The 19503-nt window shown below is 40.4% G+C and overlaps 1 protein-coding gene across 1 annotated transcript; it reads right to left on the bottom strand.

Annotated features, from left to right (window-relative positions):
• Positions 1 to 539: 539 nt before the first annotated feature.
• On the bottom strand, positions 540 to 19477 carry LOC307266664 (actin-binding LIM protein 1-like; the record flags this gene model as incomplete). The annotated part of the gene is made up of 19 exons (XM_080048737.1): positions 540 to 653; positions 1014 to 1094; positions 1581 to 1655; positions 2053 to 2106; positions 2272 to 2339; positions 2773 to 2820; positions 4164 to 4244; positions 4410 to 4542; positions 4699 to 4728; positions 5256 to 5426; positions 6396 to 6473; positions 7458 to 7516; positions 7963 to 8050; positions 8355 to 8448; positions 8679 to 8805; positions 9883 to 9992; positions 10095 to 10278; positions 15152 to 15295; positions 19177 to 19477. The coding sequence occupies 19 exons, from the start codon at positions 19475 to 19477 to the stop codon at positions 540 to 542; spliced, it is 2040 nt and encodes a 679-aa protein (XP_079904863.1).
• Positions 19478 to 19503: the final 26 nt, after the last annotated feature.

Here is a 19503-nt window from a genome sequence, read left to right as displayed (position 1 = left end):
ATAACATGTTGATGATAGGATCCATGTACCCAATCACAGCACCATACATCAGGTATGAATAGGACACTCTGAGAGGGTAATTATAATGATCTTTAAAGGCTGTTAATTAGAACAAACTATCTAAAGCCAGCCTCACACCCGTTTTAGAGATGAATGTCTCTGGCATTAAACACCACAAAAACCCTAACCAGTCTCAAAGAGTGTGTTCTGAAGTCAATCATTCTTCAATATTCAGAAGGCAAGAAGAAAAGTGTGTGTCTCTTTCAGACTGAACATCATCCAGTCTGTTTTAACATGGTCTCGTGCATTGAACTATGTATTCCATTTATTCATTACGTTAATACATTCTTATAATTGTAGCTGTATCCTGATCATGAATTTAAACATTATTCAATAAAATAGCCTTCGTAAAACACAATGGTGTGACCCAGATAAGTCCATTTCTGTATCAAATGCAAAGGAATAATGGTAAGGGGTCATAAGTACACATTACTGCATATTTACAATGAGCATTGCACATGCATCAGGCAGCGCAGCATTTAGAAGAGATTCCACATCCTCTTCATGTCGTTGCGTTTCCACAGTGGAAGTCGGTCGAATTCTTGAATGGCCATGCCAAAGATCTTGAAAAATGAATCCGGGGATAGGTGACGCTGCAAACGTAAGGCAAAAAAGAAAAAAAGAGTTAATGTTGAAAATCTGCACAGTTCATTTCATTCTTAATTCTAAAATAAAACTCATACTCTTTGAGTTTCGACTGAAACAAAATATGTCCTCATCTTGTTCTTTTAAGGGTAACCTTTTAAATGTGACAGAGAATTACATGTGAAGGAATTCATCAGAATCCTGCCTCAGGTAAGTTTTAGTCATGTTATGTGTAGCGTTTCACTATACGTCTAGAATTAATTCATAACATTAATGAAAAATATTGAAGTCATGTTCTACACTTGAATCTGTGCCCTTTCCCTTTTTCATTTGTGGTCACATCATGCTTTTCTCTCACGTTGCTGTACCTCCAGTCTTGTTCTGTCAACATCCTTGGGAAGCTTCACTCGTCCTCTACTTGTGACTGCAAGTATTTCATATGGGTAGACCTTGACAAAACAAAGAACGGTTGAGGATGCTTTATAAGTCAATTATCACACACTTTCTCTATTGAGTTTTAAGATGACGTTAGAACATCGCATACCATGCACATTTACATCGTGTGGAGCAAAGTTATCATGGACAATCATAGTCTATAGCAGCAGTGCTTCATTGTTCAGGGGAAAAAAACACACTGTCAACATCCTGCTTTCATAAGCCTGTCAAAAGACTTTGACGTATGCTGCTATAAAAATGAAGATAATGAAGTTGGCAGCGAAAAACCTCAGCACTCAGCACACCCAGTACTATCCCACAGCTATTAAACTAGCTTGTGTCTGAAGTCTACTCAAAACACTGACGTGTATTTTGTATGCTTAGTTGTTATTCTTGCATGCAATCTTTTGAAAGTGCTTACTGGTACTCTCCTCTATAACACACTTTGGCAGAGAATTAAACGGTGGCAGAAAAAAAAATACAAATATAAATATACTTGCTTTTGGGTCCAACAAATTAGGCATGGACACTCCTCTTTCCAATCGTGCTAATGGATGTTGACTGTCATGGATGAGCTACAGAATGAAGATAACACATGCGATGGGAAAAAAGGGTCACGGCAGGGTTAGTCACTTCAAAGCTCAAAGTCCAAATGTCCAAATTACTGCCAGTAAAGTACATTTAGAAAACCTTGTGGTTAAAGGGTCAGTTATCTAATATGTGCAATATTTATATTAATTTGAAGAGATCTGCAAGTGTGAGTTGAATGTACACTTCATGGAACATGCTCGTGCAGACAGCCAGGTGAGTTCAGTCTTTTGGAAATACAGTAAACCAAGCAGAGAAGAGGGAGCTCCTTTCAGCTCTCTTCACGTACCTTAAAGTCTGTAAGCCGGGGGGGAGACAAGCAAAGAATGATCCAATCAGTCAATATTGTAGCAATTTATGCTTATTAGAAATAGAGATTTCTACACACTTACCTCTGAATCTGTCGCTGCTGTAATGGGAGAAATCAGCGGACCGTGGCTTGATGAGAAAACAACACATAAAAACATAGTTTACATAAATATTTTTTCTTTTGTTTAACATCAACACAATGTTTCCTCAAAATGATGCTGGGTTAATTAAGTGGAATGACAACATCGTACAATACCTACAGAGAGCATGAGGTGTCAGTGATGTTGCTCTTACCGGATTCAGGAGGCTGCTGCGGCCGTATCCAGGCAACGACGCTGTTTGTGATGTGGATGAACTTGTATCTATGTAAAGGTGAACAAGAGAGTGGATTAGTTCAACATGAGGTAACAAATTCTGCTGTTTGCCCAACTTGTATCAGACTTAATTAACTGTCTTGTAGCTTATACTGTATGCCTTGCCAGGTTCTTGAATTAGACTTTTGGTAATTGTTCTAAAAGAACAACTTCTCAGTACCGCTCTATTTTTATATGCACATGTTCCATAAACCCTTGATTGACAGCTGAGGTGACTGCAGTGCATGCATACAGTATATAGCATATAAATGGTTTTATTTCATTGACTTTACTTGAAGTTGAGTGATGCTGAGTCAGTAAGTCAGTGTAATGACACCTCACCTGATTGCATAAGCAATATAATGTAGACAATGAGAATGAGTCAGTGTTGTAAAATTAAATTCATGTGAATTTTTTGAAAGGTGAAAAGGTCACATCGTACCTTGCTGTTTATAAATTGGAGGCCTGTTGTACATGTTGAAGCCTTCATCTGCGGATAGAGGAGAATGCAGCGTTAGCACATGATTACATATTGCAGAGCAGGACCAAAATAGTATATAGTTGGAAATAATATACTTTAGCATCTCTGTTTTTCCCCTCCTTTGAGTTTTAAAAGATTATTCATATGGAGTGATTTGACACCATGTTTTTGCTTAGACTATAACGCTTTATATGAAACAATCGTTTAAATTAGAGGTTGAGCACAAAGCATACTTTTTTGATTCATGATAGATTTCACAAATAACTTAATTTTCTCATTGATGACTGAACAAATTGCTTGCATCAAAGCATCTGTACACACAATTCACATGGATTTAGTGTAAGGCCTACTCTTTATGCACAAAGTGCAGTAAAGGCTACCCACAAACAGTAGTTGTGGCAACCTGTATGCCACATTGTACTTTAGTAATAAAAATAAAACATGGCAGCACTGTAAAATGGGGGTGCCATAATAAACACATTCACATTTATAAGAGAGCAAGTGCAATACGTTTTTTCATGAAAACAGTTTTTTTTAGCTTTATTTACCGTAAAGTTTCAGAAATGATCATCGAGACCATTGTGTGAAATCGAAACTCAATGTTGTGTTGGTTGTGATTGACTTTCAATTCATACCAAAAAACACAAGACAGCACACGGGTCAAAGCTTTACACGCACGCACACACACACGCACACACGCACACACACACTCTCACACACACACACACACACACACACACGCGCACACACACACACGCACACACGCACTCTTACACACACACACACACACACGCACACACACACACGCACTCTCTCACACACACACACACACACACACACACACACACACACACACACACACACACACACACACACACACTGTTGGGAACAGTCATAGGAATATTTATTGATTTCATCAATAAAACCAGTTTTTAAAAATATCTATTTTGAAAAGTGGATTCTCTGAAGGAAGCAGAGAGTGTGTTTTTTCAAACTGCTGCTTCCCACAGTAATTGATGACATGAACGGAGTCCAGATGGGTGGTTGAAAGTCACTTTGAACTGCAACCACTAGATGGCTCAGTATTTCTAAACAGAACAATAAAATGAAATCAATTTCAACTCTGACCCACACACCTTAAACCAAGTGGATTTGAATCATTTGGGAGTTGTAGACATTCCTAATTAACTATTGACCTCATCACATTCCTTTTTAGATCACAACATAACAATTGTGGAAGTATTAGTGGAAATATGAAAAGATAAAAGGAAAGGGCAATCATTTTATATAACAGGAGGGCAGATGGGGAATGCAGAAAAGCCTGGCAGCAGAGTATGGCAAGGGGGTCTTACCTTTGGCGTGAGTGAGAAAGTGGCCACATAAAGGGGAAGTGGGGCGTGTGTCATTGTTGCCAGATAATAAAGAGGGAGACCCTGCTCGGAAGAAGTAAAGTGAGGAGTTGTGGTGGAGGTGGAGGAAATGTGGAAAGGTGGTGGGAAAAAAGAGGAGAAAACAGTAAGCAGAGGGGAGGGGATTAATATCCGTGGTAAAGTGATAATCCGATTGAGATCATTTTTCCATTCGAGCTCGCTCCTCACCTGGCCGGTGGAAGTGCTGTGGCGACCTGCACAGAGTCGGAGTGTAGCTGTGACGATTGTACGTTGCGTGAAAGCTTCCGAAACCTCCGTGGCTTTTAGATTTTGGTACAAGGTTTTTCTCCTCAAAACCTTCCTTGGAAGAAGAAGAAGAAAAAGGGACACAAAAACAGTGTTAAATGCACAACTAAAATAAATACTACTTTGAGTGTACCGGGGGACTGGTTCATACTGAATATGACCTGATGCCATAGTATTTTTATAATAAAAATTTGATACAACATGTTTTTACCTCAGTGGTTTCAGATACTTTTCCTGGTGACTGCATCAAGGGAAAGACAGAAGAGGAAAAAATCTTTTTTACATCAAGAAATGTGAAATGTCAACAACTATAATCCTTTAGCTGAATTTGAAAAAAAACACCAAAAGTGTCAGTTTTCACATGAAGAGAGACATTGTGAAAGGCAAGGAACAAAAGGATTTGATTCTGAAGATATTTTTAGCCTTTTATATTTAGAAAGTTTCTACTAGCCTAGCCCAAGATTGTTATTGGACAGTCATTAGCAACCGACCGATTTAGAATTTTTTGATTTTATTAATTGACTCCATATTCATTGTCTGATTGTATCTGTAATTGCGCCGTATAAGAGCATCAGCCAAATTCTTAAAAATGAGAGACAGACAGTTGTATCCTGTACACCTGCCTGGACTTTTACTTTAAGATTTAGGATAACAGAACAACACAAAAAGCCCTAACTTGGATTGACTTATTAATCAAACCAAGACAAATGGGAACAACAGAGAACACATAGTCACTGGATAGAACTTGGGAGTATTGAGTGACGTTACCTCTGCAGGGCTTTGTCTCTCCTGTCTGTAGCATTTGTTGTCCAAAGACGAGGAGCGGTCGTTCGCACACTTATAAGACATCATATCGGGATACTCTATATCATAAATAGCCTTGACTCTGGGAATTGCTGCTAAATCTCGGTAATCAATCATCTCATTATCTACTTTTGCCTGGGACAAGAACAGGGAGAGGAGAGGAGAGGAGAGGAGAGGAGAGGAGAGGAGAGGAGAGGAGAGGAGAGGAGAGGAGAGGAGAGGAGAGGAGAGGAGAGGAGAGGAGAGGAGAGGAGAGGGGAGGAGAGGAGAGGAGAGGAGAGGAGAGGAGAGGAGAGGAGAGGAGAGGAGAGGAGAGGAGAGGAGAGGAGAGGAGAGGAGAGGAGAGGAGAGGAGAGGTCAAACGTTTGCGTATTACATCACCTCACAGAGGAATGAAACCTTAATCCCACAACGCTACGATAGTCTGACGTAAACACAGATCAACATGATAATCTGTGGCCTGTTTATGTTGCGACCATGCAAATAAGAATTCATCAGGCTTTCATGTATTAAAAAAATGTGCACATAGTATAAAGTAGAAATATTAAAAAAATACCAGTGTTTTTTTCGTTGGGGATAATAAGGTTTATTCCACAAAATAAACCAGCAGGGGTATGGATAATATGAGATAAGGGTGGAGGAAAAAGGAAAGCACCGGGTTGTTTTTCATACCCAAATACAATCTGAATGGCCAATGCATTCAAATTGATCAAGCAAATGCATCTAAATTCCTGTTCAATTAGTGGTTGATTTTCCACCCCTCCCCCTCAGTATATGATAAGGCCTATATATGATTCACAAAAATGTGCAGGCTCTTCAATCAATCAACCACAATTGAAATACTTTTTTTTTCACTCCAAAGCTAAATTAATTAAGTTCCCACCAGTCAAGGTATGGTTGAAAAAATATATATACATACAGTATATGTTCACAGAAAAATAGAAACATTCTTTAATTCACTGTCAAAAAGAAAGATCATGCACAATAGAGACTCTGTCCATGCGACCCTGTATGAATAAAGGATAAATGAAATGTTAATCAGCCCACGGGGAATTGTGTACCCTGGAAGGCATTATAGGGCGGGCATTAGTCACCGGAACTTACGCAAATGGTTCGACCAGGACTCCCTGGAGTGCAGGAGCCCGGCCGGGAGCACGAGCTTTCAGATGAAGATCTATTGGCCTATGGAGAGGGGGGGGGGGGAGTTAGTTTGACTCTTAGTATGCTGAGAAATATCACATCTCTTCTGCAGCTCAGGTGTTGGTAGACGGCCTCCATTGTTTTCCTCTCAGTGTATCTCTTCCCTACACATGTAACTTGGCCTTCACATCTAGTCTAGTTTCCCTGTTAGTCATGTGGGCCAAAGCAGTCGCCAGGGAGGAATCATAATGCAGCGGTGGCATCATGCAATTCATATGTGGATTGTTCCTTCTTGTAATACGCTTTATGTTTTTAAATTTATTGGTATCAAACACGACTTACATCAAGCTGCATCAACACTTACATTGTGCAGGTACCAGCAGATGACAGGAAATATCCTAAGTAACCATGCAGCATTGCCAACGCTGACATTTCCTATGCAACGACTGACTTGTTTTTAAACGGTTATGCAAAATGTAATAATCATTGCACATAATATATACCATTCAGTCGTCTGCAAATTAAATCATTCTTTAGTGCAAACACCAGAAAAAGGTATTGTATTATTTTATATGCATCAAAAGTGATTGTGACCATCTGCCTTTTTTGCATCCTTGAACTAGCACTAAAGCTCAAATAATCAGGCCCGGCCGTGAGCAAAGCATCCAGGTTGCATGCGAGACAAGTGAATGCGGTTAATCTCAGGGCATGAGATTATAGCTTTCTCACTCTTGAAAAACAGCCAGTACAAAGCGTCAGGTCACCGCGTATATTAACCTTTGGTTGGCGCAGCGGGAAAAAGTAATCAAGGACAGGGGTTTTTGGTCTGCTGACCTAGGAGGGAAGAGAACGTTTAATGAAATGACAGCGCTCAAGAGAAGGTGCAGATGTAGGAGAGAGATGTATGCAGATGTCAGTCTCACACCCTCCTTGAGACAGCGTCTATATCAGCTGCCTTGATGCAAATCTGGGCTTGCATGTACCAGGGCGTTACGGATGTACTTACGTGCCACAAAGAGATCTTACCCTGTAACTGTCCCCGTTTCTGCTGCTGCATCTGCAGTCCGGGTGCCAAACTGTTGATCCTGTGAGGGACAGGGACAATCAGTTACAGCACGAAAAGGCAGTTTGAACACTTGATCATTCAAATCCACATCAACAAACGCTTTCATTGTGGAAGGGTGTACAAAACAGGTGTGTAGGTATCTGGGCATGTAGGCCTACTGTTGGTACAGTATATACTTAGCATTGAGTGATTGTTGAGTGGTTCCAACTTTGACAAAGCCCCTAAAATTATTGTATTTATTTCCACATTACTATTGTCATAAAAATACATGTTTTTTGTTGTTGATTTTTCTTTCAGTTTTACGAGTGTGTCTGTGGGTTTGTGGATGGGGGGGTGTATGTTTTGATGTTTATAGTATAAAAAAATCTATAAATACAGTTCTTTAAACTGCTTTCGACGCATGCGTTCATCCCAGCCCAACGAATGCCCCCGTGTATTCACATGTTTATACTTTCACACACTGACCTTGCAGAAACATGTCTTCACCTTCTGTGAACATTTTGTCACACCGGCTGCATCTTGCACAGCTGGGGTGATAATGTTTGTCCCCCGCCTGTAGCAGATAATGAGAAGGCAAAAGCGTCAGAGTTAGGCCTTTTTACAAAAAGGAGAACAAGAAAGGAATTAAGCATGCCCTAGGCCAGTGGGTTCTTAGTCTGTTTTTGGTTGTGGGGTGGTCTACCTCAAAACATTCACTCAACACATGTTAAAGACAAATCCACAATCTATGAACATGCAAATGACTTAAACAAATGCATTCAGAAGAAATAAGTTGTCAAAATGAAAGATTTCAATAATAAGTGATGAAAACAGAGGCATCAATAGCTTAATCTTCACTGTGAGTGAACATTTCTCACCTCCAGGACTTTTCCAGTTATATACTTCTTACATGCTTCACATTGCACCCCAAACTGAATCTGGTAGTCTCCCTCACAATAGGGAACGCCATCCCTGAAAGACAAAGACCTCAAATATATAAAAAAACAAATCTTCCCATCCATGTCTAATTGTAACTGTTGAAAAATATGCTAAAGTATATGAAGAAAATAAATCTTGTTTTGTCATAGCTGAGACCTTGAGTTTCATTGTATTTCCAATACCGTGTGGATTTCCCAGTATAAAAATTGAGTTCAGGTAGAGATAAAACACGAGAAAGGTATGATCCAGAGATTTGTGTTTACTTGCTGATGTATTCTCCGCTCAGCACTTTCTTGCAGGCTTTACACTTGAAGCAGCCGAGGTGCCACTGGCCGCCCAGGGCTAACAGAGCCTGGCCATTCTTGATGTCTCTACCGCAGCCAGAGCAGTCTGCAAACACACACACGCATGTACCCAAACAATGAAATAGAAAGGTCAAATGTAACACCATAGAACTCATTGAGTAGCTGTGCTGTTCCCTGCTGATTTTGTTTGCCGTCTTGTCCCATACGGGGAGCTTGTCTTAATCCCAGAGGCTTTGTGAGTCTGGATCCTTTATTGATCCCTCTTCTATCTTTAGTTGTACGGGAAAGGTCATGTGGAGGTGGAGAGTTGATCTCTATCTCTATCTCTATCTCTATCTCTATCTCTATCTCTATCTCTATCTCTATCTCTATCTCTATCTCTATCTCTATCTCTATCTCTATCTCTATCTCTATCTCTATCTATATCTCTTAGTCCGTACTGAGTCATGGCCCTGGTATGATCACGGGAGGCTGACTGGATTCTCAAGGTTATGTCAACTCAAATGTTGTGGAAAAGATATACCCAGTGTACCGGGAAGAGTTTAGACCGAGTAAGGGACAGTGTTTTTAGCCTGACAAATGTGACCAAGTGAAGAGGACCTGGAGAAAAACAATTAACAAGATGGTTTATATGGGCTGGGTATTGGCAAGGATTTCACGAAACATGCATCATGATATGATACAGTATATATATATATACATTGTGATAAAATGTGTATTGCGATATATTGCGATATTCGGCTTTGTACTGTATTTTGCAATACACTCCAATTTTGTTATTCATGTAGGCCACACTGCTTCCAGATGTCATTATGCCGTGTTGTGGCAACCGGAAATTCGAGGTAACTAGCCGTACTGCGACATCTTCACAAGTGGAGGTTGTAGTTGACAACCCGTCTTGAACGTGATTGCAAATGTTCTTTTTCAAAATGTCTAATGTATAACGAAAGGAAATGTCACGATTTTTTGCAGTATCTATTTTTTAGCACAGCCCTATTGGTTGATCAAAAATGACTCATACTTGTCATCTTTCGCCTCGAAAAACACAATAAGGGAAATGCACACTTATTATTGTATGTCCCATCTGCAGAAAAGTGTAAATATTTTATCCCCCTATGATTAAGGAAGGCTGGAAGTAAAATTCTACAGAGAATACACTCACTACTGGGATAGCTGACGTTGTTAGGAGTGGGAGACACAGGTCGAATGCAGCGCTGACACAGGCACTCTTTCCCATTGAAGGTGACACAGTCCCCCGTAGGAAAGGGCTGTCTGAGGGAGACACAGAAAGAGAGACAGGGGTATGCCACACAATTCATTCAAAAGTCATTCTGTGTCTAAGTACGTTTTGCACAACTTAAAACTCCCAGTTACCTGCAAACGGTGCAAACAAAGCAGGCCGGATGGTAGGTCCTCCCTAAGACTGTCACCACCTCGCCCTCCACAAATTCCCCACAGCCGTTACAGAGCGTGCCGTGGAGCCTCTGGAAGTCCAGCGGGCAGAGGTAGTCGCCATTCCTCATGAAGAAACCAGTCTGAGCCAGGTCACAGCCACACACTGCATGCACACACACACACACACACGCGCACACACACACACACACACACACACACACACACACACACACACACACACACACACACACACACACACACACACACACACACACACACACACACACACACACACACACACACACACACACACACACACACACACACACACACACACACACACACACACACACACACAGTGGAGAAGATATGACAATGTTCAGCTGTGGCTTGTAGTGATGAGTCCACAGAGTATAACCACCCCACTCTGCAGTTCTACAGGGGCTTCTTAGCTTTGCTTTAGTTTCCTGGCCCGGTACTCCACTTATCAACACAGGTTTCATCAGCTCTGATAGACTTACTGTATGCCTGACCAGCTATGTTGAGCACCGAATGGCAGACAGGCAAAGTGCAGCGACTATGGCTGGTGAGTTAAAGGCCTACTTCACCGGTTTGAATATGAAGGTGTATTGAATTCTGAGATCCTATGTAGTATAAATGTGCGAAAAAAAATTAAAATCGGTTCATCCTAGCCTGAGAAAAGACAGAAAGAGTGTTTTTTTTAACCCTATATTTCTCTTTCTCGTGACATCACAGAAAGAGAAATATAGGGTTAAAAAAAAACTTACTTTGTAAATATTACTGTGATGTCACAGTAAAAGACATCACAGTAATATTTACAAAGTAAGTTTTTTTTTAACCCTATATTTCTCTTTCTGTGATGTCACGAGAAAGAGAAATATAGGGTTAAAAAAAACACTCTTTCTGCCTTTTCTCAGGCTAGGATGAACCGATTTCATTTTTTTTCACACATTTATACTACATAGGATCTCAGAATTCAATACACCTTCATATTCAAACCGGTGAAGTAGGCCTTTAATACAGTTGGTGAAAAGCTGCTAAATGCTCAGCTGTATTTTCTCAAGTCAAGTTGATGGAGACTATAGGTCCACATTTTGGTTCAAATTCTATGTGTACATTCTTACTTTATAATGCACCTTCTTTCTATGAGTTGAATTTGTATTTGTTTAAGGTTCAGTTGATGTATGGCTGTTGAGTAAGAACTCTTCCTCAGTCTGAAGGTGCAGTATTTCGTGGCCCTGTAGGGAAGCAGCGTAAACAGATGGGGAAAAGGGTGAGCATACTGTCTGCTGTGGCAGCGAGACCTGTATGTATAGATGAGATACATGCTATTTAGGCCATCTGATCTACGATTCTGCCAGGATTTATGAAGTGTTTATGTGTAGCATGCGTGTGTCTGATCTGCCCAAAGACAAGTCACTGACAGTGAGGGAGCGCTTTTCTCTCGGCCCCTTCCCGAGTCATCTGACACCGCCCGACCCATTTGTGACACTTGTCGCTGTAAACCTGCCACAACACAGAGCGCTGAGATGCAAAGGGACAGATTTATATCTGCTCTATGTGTGTTCTGCTGCACCACACTCACAAGTCACACGGGGTTTAAAGGTGGAGTCAATCGTGCTGCGATCTGCATCGTGCTTTGCATGGTTTGTGATACACCATTTTTATCTTACAAGTTTCTTTGAAAATTAATTTTAATACGCAAATGAGCTATACACTTATCAAATATAGGCTACCCAAAATATATCCGCATAGGCTTAATTTTAACCTTTACTCCTACCACATTAAAACTTTACACAATGAAAGTCTACATGAAAAGTAAAACATTTGTATTAGAAGTTAACTTATAATGGTCAAGGCTTTCCAGAAGGGGTTGGTTGAACGTCAGAACAGGGGTCACATCATACTGCAGAGCTTGAGTTGCCACAAACCTCAATGTTGAGTATATGCAGGATTCATCACTGGGATCAAGATCAATCATTGGAAGGAATGTCACTGAAGCTCTCCCAGAGTGTTCATCTAGAAGATGCAGGATCTGCATCATACCAGACCATGATGGCCTTTGAGAGTGAAGGAGTAGGGATGTCTTCCACAACACATCCAGCTGTGATGTTTTGTGCTGGCAACAGAGCCAGTGGCTGATACACAACAGGTTCACATATCGGAGGAATCATAAAGTACTGAATGTGTATGCGACCAACTGCAGCAATATCTGCAGCTGTCACTTGGATCTTTAAAGGAAAAAATTAAGCCTATGCGGATATATTTTGGGTAGCCTATATTTGATTAGTGTATAGCTCATTTGCATATTGAAATTAATTTTCAAAGAAACTTGTAAGATAAAAATGGTATATCACAAACCATGCAAAGCACAATGCAGATGTGCTCAATGTCCAAACTGCCATTACCTCTGCCAGAACAAAAGACACAGTCTCAGTAGGTGATGACACAGACTTGTTAGTACTCTTGTTGTATCATGCTGATCTGAATGCACACAAGCTGTTTATGGCACCAGAACCAAAGAAAGCAACAAAAACAAGACGAATATGGTGCATAAAGTAGACAAAGGAGTTACTTGGCCCCAAGGTGTGTGATAATCTCCTCTTTCTCCATGCCATTTCAGGCTGTGATTCTACGTCTCGTCTATTTGGCATAGGAAAGGGAATGGCACTAGCCTGGAAATCCAGACCTGCCACTTGGCTTTGGCAAATTAAATGTGCTGCGCCTGTTGGTCTGGACACTCTCCAATGAAGCTCATTAAATATGTCAAGAAATCCTGAGCTACGTTTCAATTGGTTCTATCTGATATGGGCGGGCCAGAGCCCTATGTATGGTGCTCTGGGGCGGACGTAAACGGATGACAACAGTGCTGTGCATGTGCCGTCGAAGCCGTGATAGTAAACATCAAAGATAGCTGCGGATATGTTGTTTGAGTTTAAGACGGCTTTGGCCTCGACCCTTTACGATTTGGAAGACGGCACTCAAATCTTTCATTAGCAAGTAAGAGGAATGTTCTGTTTTGCAGACCGACCACGGCAAAAGTAAAATTTAACAGTTAATCCCGCTGTTCGCTAAACGAACAGGGCTTAATACGTCACATTGTTCATTGCTCTGATTGGTTGTAGTGCTATCAAATTGCGTGCAGTGCTATCAAATTGCGTGCAGTGGCATTTGAAGAGACTAATCTAATTCATGAGAGGCACCTGTTATACCCCTGGCAGGTAAGCCAGGCAGTTTTTAAGGTTAGAGGCCAGTCTAAAAGCAGCATTGCCATCACCCATTGGCAGTAGGATGATTGGATATTCAATAAGTGTGGAGCTCATGTGCATATTCAAATTAATTTAAAAAGAAACTTGTAATACAAAAAAAGTTACTTTTCAAGTATACTTTTACTATGTAAAGTTTTATTGTGGTAGGAGTAAAGGAAAAAATTAAGCCTATTTGGGTTCATTTTGGGCATGTACGATTAGTGTATAGCTCATTTGCATATTAAAATTCATTTTCAAAGAAACTTGTAATACAATTTTTTTAAATTTCCATGGTTACTTTCATTGTGTAAAGTTTCATTTTGATAGGACTAAAGGAAAAAATTGCCCTATTGGGATTTATTGGTGTCTCGCCTTATTGGCACACATCTCGGATTGATGAGAATTAAACATATTTCCTCAACTAGGATTTCTTAAAACTTTTAGTATGTTGTTCTAGACACCTCATAGAAATTATCTTTTATTCTTTTACAATTTGTCTGTTTTTTGACCCAAAAATGCGTTACTTTGCCTGGCCTATATGGTGGCCCCCTTTGTTTACATACCCATTTCCAGAGCCTAGGCTGTGATCTCCTAGCCTGGTGCTACCAGACCATCGTACTTCATTTCATTTGTACAGAAGGTCTGGCAGTGCTGTAATTGGCAAACGTTCACTCATGGAGGCGGGTGTCTGTTAAAGTTTAAAACTATTGGATCTGCCCAGTGCCACTCTGGATTAGCCAACCAATCGCATAACGTTTGGTCGTCACGTGTGTCATGAGCCGGCTTCTGGCCCATGTTCTGGCCGCGACTGAAACTGGAGCGCGACTTCGACGTCCTCGTTCTCAGCCACTCGCTCTGTTCGCTGATTGGACCGGCTGTCGAATCTCCGGGAAAACTGGGAAATGGGCTGTACACCCAGACTGACTACTGAAGGGAAAATAAAATTTGTCCGGAAGTAGGCGGGCGGGCGGAGCCAGGCTAGTGATCTCCCAAATTGCTGAAAGCACCTTTAATTGTCACTAGATATTATTTGACATGACTATGGACATTGTTATTCACCCTGTTTCTTTATCATAAAGTTAAAATGAATTTAGATTAAAACTTTTATGCAGCACATTTGTCAATGTTTCCTATGGCGTACTTTAATTCAAATGAATTCACATGCAAAGTGAAACACTTCTGATACAGTGAAGCCCACATAACCCTTCGGTCTCCCCACTGTTAAAATACTGCAGGCTTCTGCGCTCTGAAAGTCTCTTTGTTTCCTCCATGCTGTAAACCCTATTGCAATGCGATGAAAGGGCAACAACACGAGAAGCCTGTCAGCTTCAATTAGTGGGCACAATGGCCTGCTGAGGAAATATGTTTTCCACGAAGCAGAACAACTCCTGCGAATGACTGTCTGACAACACAGGAGGTGCTCACAACAGACCACTGTAGATGTAGAATATTTTGTAATGAATTGGATTTGATGGCACCAGCAGGGCTGACCGATGAATGACCAGCAAATCCTGCAGAATTTTGAAACCAACCTACTTAGAATGAAGTGTGTCAATGCAACCTAAAGGATAGAATGTTACTATGTTTACAGCTTGCATGTGAAACTGTTAATACATGTTTTCATTTAACATTGGACATTATACAGTTTATTGCCTATTTGAAATGTAAAAAGAAAAGTCAACACTAAACTTGCCTGTGATTTTAAGGACACTCAATACATGCACCTGCCTCCGCTCAAATCACCATATTGATACAGTATGTACTCACCCTTGCAGGTAAAGCACTTTATGTGGAAGTGGCTGCTCTGGACTCGCAGCACCTCTCCCTTGCATGGCTCCCCACATCTTAAGCACTGGATGACCCGCTTCCCTGCTGGAGGACTGGGCTGGTAGCCACCCTGACCATGGAGCGCTGCAATACAGGGAGGAATAAAAGAACCAGTTCAGTGTGGACTAAAACAAATCAAATTTTACAGTGCTTGAGCAATGATGCTTTTAAAATAAAAACGGACACTCTTCGTTTATAAAATGACTTCATGTAATTGTTTGAAAGTCACTTCTATAATCAAATGTTCTGTATCCAAAGAGTCCTGTCAGCTTATCTTCTAATTCAAATGATTTGAAAAGCTAAAAGTTAAGGTTGATTTAGCAAAATGGTCTGTTTGTAACATTCAATGTGGAAAAACAAGACAAGGGTCTACAGCTTAATGCAGACATCGGCACATTCACAATGATGATACTCACATTCTGCCGTTTACATATGCAGGTGCCATAATCATAATCAATAGATAGATGAATTACTAAATTAATAAATCAAATAAATGTGCAGGTTGATTTAGAAAATGAGGGGAAATAATAAATATAGGGAAATAAATAAATGTTAACAGAAAATAATCAAATGGGAAATATTTAAATATGAAAATAATTAATTAAAAAATTAATTATTAGTCAAATAGATGTAAACATTTTAATCGTTTATTTTTGTATTGCTCTGCATATTTATTTATTTTTAAATGATCCTGCACACTTATTTGAAGTTTTGAAAGTATGCTAAGCTTTGCCTTTGGCAGTGAGGGAGGGATAAACACAGCAGCTGTGGCTGATGAAATTGGACGGATTAAACTTCAGACTGGCTGATTATTTGGAAAGTGAAGGGATCATCAACACACCTACATCACATCCTGTGGAGGACATTAATATCTCTTCCAAACTCTATGGCAATTCATCTTATAGTTTTAGAGACATTTCATCGAACACTTACACCACTGAACGTAATGTGTGTATGCCACAACAATGTATGCTTTGCCACAACACCACACGAAGACAGACTCACAAAAGAAGTCCTTTTACTGTATATTCTACATTTGTCTCACACTGTAGCAAGAAAGCTCAGCCTCCTTCCTTCTCCTATCTCACTGTCTCCTCTATGTTTATACGGCAGCTGAAGCAATGGATGCCTGTACAATCTAATCACAGCCTCACTTGAGAGGTGAACTTGAATGTGATTAGCAGAGGAGAGAGGGGAAAGAATGTGGCGCGTCGAGAGCGCTCAGCATACAAATAGATAACCAGACACATGGGCTTCTTCTTCCTTTTCTCATCTCCTTTACAGTCGGCCATAAAATGGAAATTCACTATATAACAGCTACACTTGAAACAAACTTTAGATAATCTCAGCTGCACTCACGTGGCTGAGTTGGGTCTGAACCTGTTTGACCCATACAAAAAAGATTTCCACACACTTTTTCTCGACTGTCCAGACTACCCAACTAGGCCTCGTGAACGCTGAGAAAATTGAGTCAAGCACCATTGGTATGTGGCCCCAAGTCTGCCCCACAACAGGAGAGATTTGTCACCACGGTAACAATCATGTAGTAACAAACTAGATTAGGACGGAGAGAGCTATAGCTTTGAAAAGGGTAACATAAAGTTCAATGTGACTTATTGTACAGATCCAGTACACACAGTGCTGTGGTGTAATAATAAAACGCTGTATTGTATTGTGATTGTAACCACGTGAAATTTGACCTACACCATCAGATCTTCAGATTGAAAAAAAAACTAAACAATTGTTATATCTGCCAAACTTAATATGATTCTGGAGGGAATGTAACCTGTCCTTTTGACCACAGCACTCCAAAACCCACAGCCCAAACCGGCCTTTGTTCTAGAGCGCCTCAGCTATTTGTTAATGACAGAGCTGTGATGCCATTGGCAACACAAGTGCATGAAAGCCATTACTCACGCGGGAACAGGCACAGATTTAGTGCCACTTCTTAGAAATGTGTTGTGATCCGACTGGGTAAGGAGGAACATGCCATACTATATCGTCTTGTGTTTGCACAGTGACACAATAAATGGTGCACTACAGTTTGTGTGTGTGTGTGTGTGTGTGTGTGTGTGTGTGTGTGTGTGTGTGTGTGTGTGTGTGTGTGCGCGAGCGGTGGTCCCTCAGATGTCCAAACTGTCTTCCACTCTTCCTAGATCTCTCCCAGAATGTGAAGCTGATATGGTGTCAAGTATTAGCAAATGGTTATTTTAGAAAGATGGCAAATGGAGGGAAACCTGAGACAGGCAGTTAATCACACAACCCCACTACAGTATGTCCAGCTAGACAACACTCTATTTTAAGTGTATGACACTACAAAGTAATGAAATGTAAGGTAAGGAACTACCCAACATAGTACAATAAGGTCATACAATTCCATTTATATTAGCTAAAAGCTGTATTTGGTCATGATATATTCAGTAAAAGAAATCACATACCACACTATTACACAGGCGAAACTCAGCCTAACAAATAATAATAACAATATGCTGTTTAAACAAGGTTTTACAGCACAGGATATGGAAAAAAAAGTATCACCAGACCATTATGAATATAGCACCTGGCAGCCAGTGCAAAGTCATTGTTTGGACGTTTTAACACAATCACGTGGCACCTCTATGGTGGTTTTGCATAGAGAGCAACAAGGAAAACATGATCGACAATTTCAAATATATAATTACAAAAGCTGTATGAATGAGGCTTGACTTGGTATTCTAAATACACAATTTTCAGAAACACATGCCTTCTGTCTCATACCCCTCCACACACACACACTCACACACACACACACACACACACACACACACACACACACACACACACACACACACACACACACACACACACACACACACACACACACACACACACACACACACACACACACACACACACACACACACACACACACACTTCACAATATCTACCTTTCTCTTTCATGACAGACGTTGGAGTGGGAGTGCTCACTGCAGCGGATCAGAGTGAGGACAAGAACTAACTGAACTGAACTGATTGTACAGGGGAAAGGGGTGGTCCACAACACAGGGGCACGAGTGTATGTGTGTCAGTGTGTGTGTGTGTGTGTGTGTGTGTGTGTGTGGGTGTGTGTGTGTGTGTGTGTGTGTGTGTGTGTTTGTGTGTGTGTGTGTGTGTGTGCAGTGTTCATATCAAATCACCAATCAATATTGTAGTCTGTATACATATATTATATGTGTGCAGTATTATGCTTTGTCTAATAGCTTGAGCTCTTATTATTTGAAATATAAAGCAGCGCCTTTGACACACAACAGAATTTTCCAGTTAACTTTGTTGATCTTAAGGAAGTCCAAACACATTCAGCACATTTTGAATCTAATAATTTATAATGGTTTTTCTTATAGTAAATCAAAAGGTTTTCTACATCTACAGAACAGTTTATGGCCAAATCATAGAGAGTTGTGACAACAAGTTACAGTATATAAGAATAACAACTTATTACTGGAAAGATATCACCTGGGCCGTGACAACCACCAGTCGTGGATAATAACCAGGAAATGTTCTCAAAGACATCGAGGATCATTTTTAAATGAATGTGCATTAGAGTAGTTTATGTTGCTCTAGGTCTACTCCATTGCATTACAGATGGTAATGTTATTTTAACTCCACTATATTTTTTTTACGCTTATCTCTTTTATAGATAAAAACACATATAATATGATGCAGTACTATACCACCTATCTATAAGGTAGCATAATAGCATCTAAATGTAACTCTATTTTCACTATTTTATGTATTACTTAGTACCATAATTTATTACATATTCTATAACAATATAACACTTTGTGATACTTTAATAAAAAAAAAATCTGTACATTTACCTTAATCATCAAATCTTTTAATTGAAACATTGAGTCTCTACTTTTACTCCAAGTAAAGAATGCAAGCACCTATCATACCACCTTATAAGAAAACAAACTATACATTACTTGATATTTCCGCCGGTATGCTGGCCAACTTTTCACACAGGATGTAGTCGTTGGGGTTGATGAAAGGCAGCTGCTCCATCATGGACTGTTTAGGAATCAGGTAGAGGACCTCGGCCAGTTCCCCATCTTCAATGATTGACATTCGCCGGACAGAGTTCTTCCTCTTGACCCGGTCCATCACCACGTCGTTGCTGGAGCCGCAGATCTTGCCCAGGCTGCTGAGGTTGAGGATGCCCGACATGCTGTCCAGGCTTTCCGCCAAACAATGGAGGCTGCAGACTGACCCCAGGTAGGAAACCATGAAGCAAAAGCTCAAGATGGTAAAGC

This window comes from Ammodytes marinus, assembly GCF_949987685.1.
Source record: "Ammodytes marinus genome assembly, chromosome: 20".
NCBI classification, from domain to species: Eukaryota; Metazoa; Chordata; class Actinopteri; order Uranoscopiformes; family Ammodytidae; genus Ammodytes; species Ammodytes marinus.
Note: the sequence above shows the minus strand (reverse complement) of the source record. Positions and strands in the feature narration are given on the sequence as shown.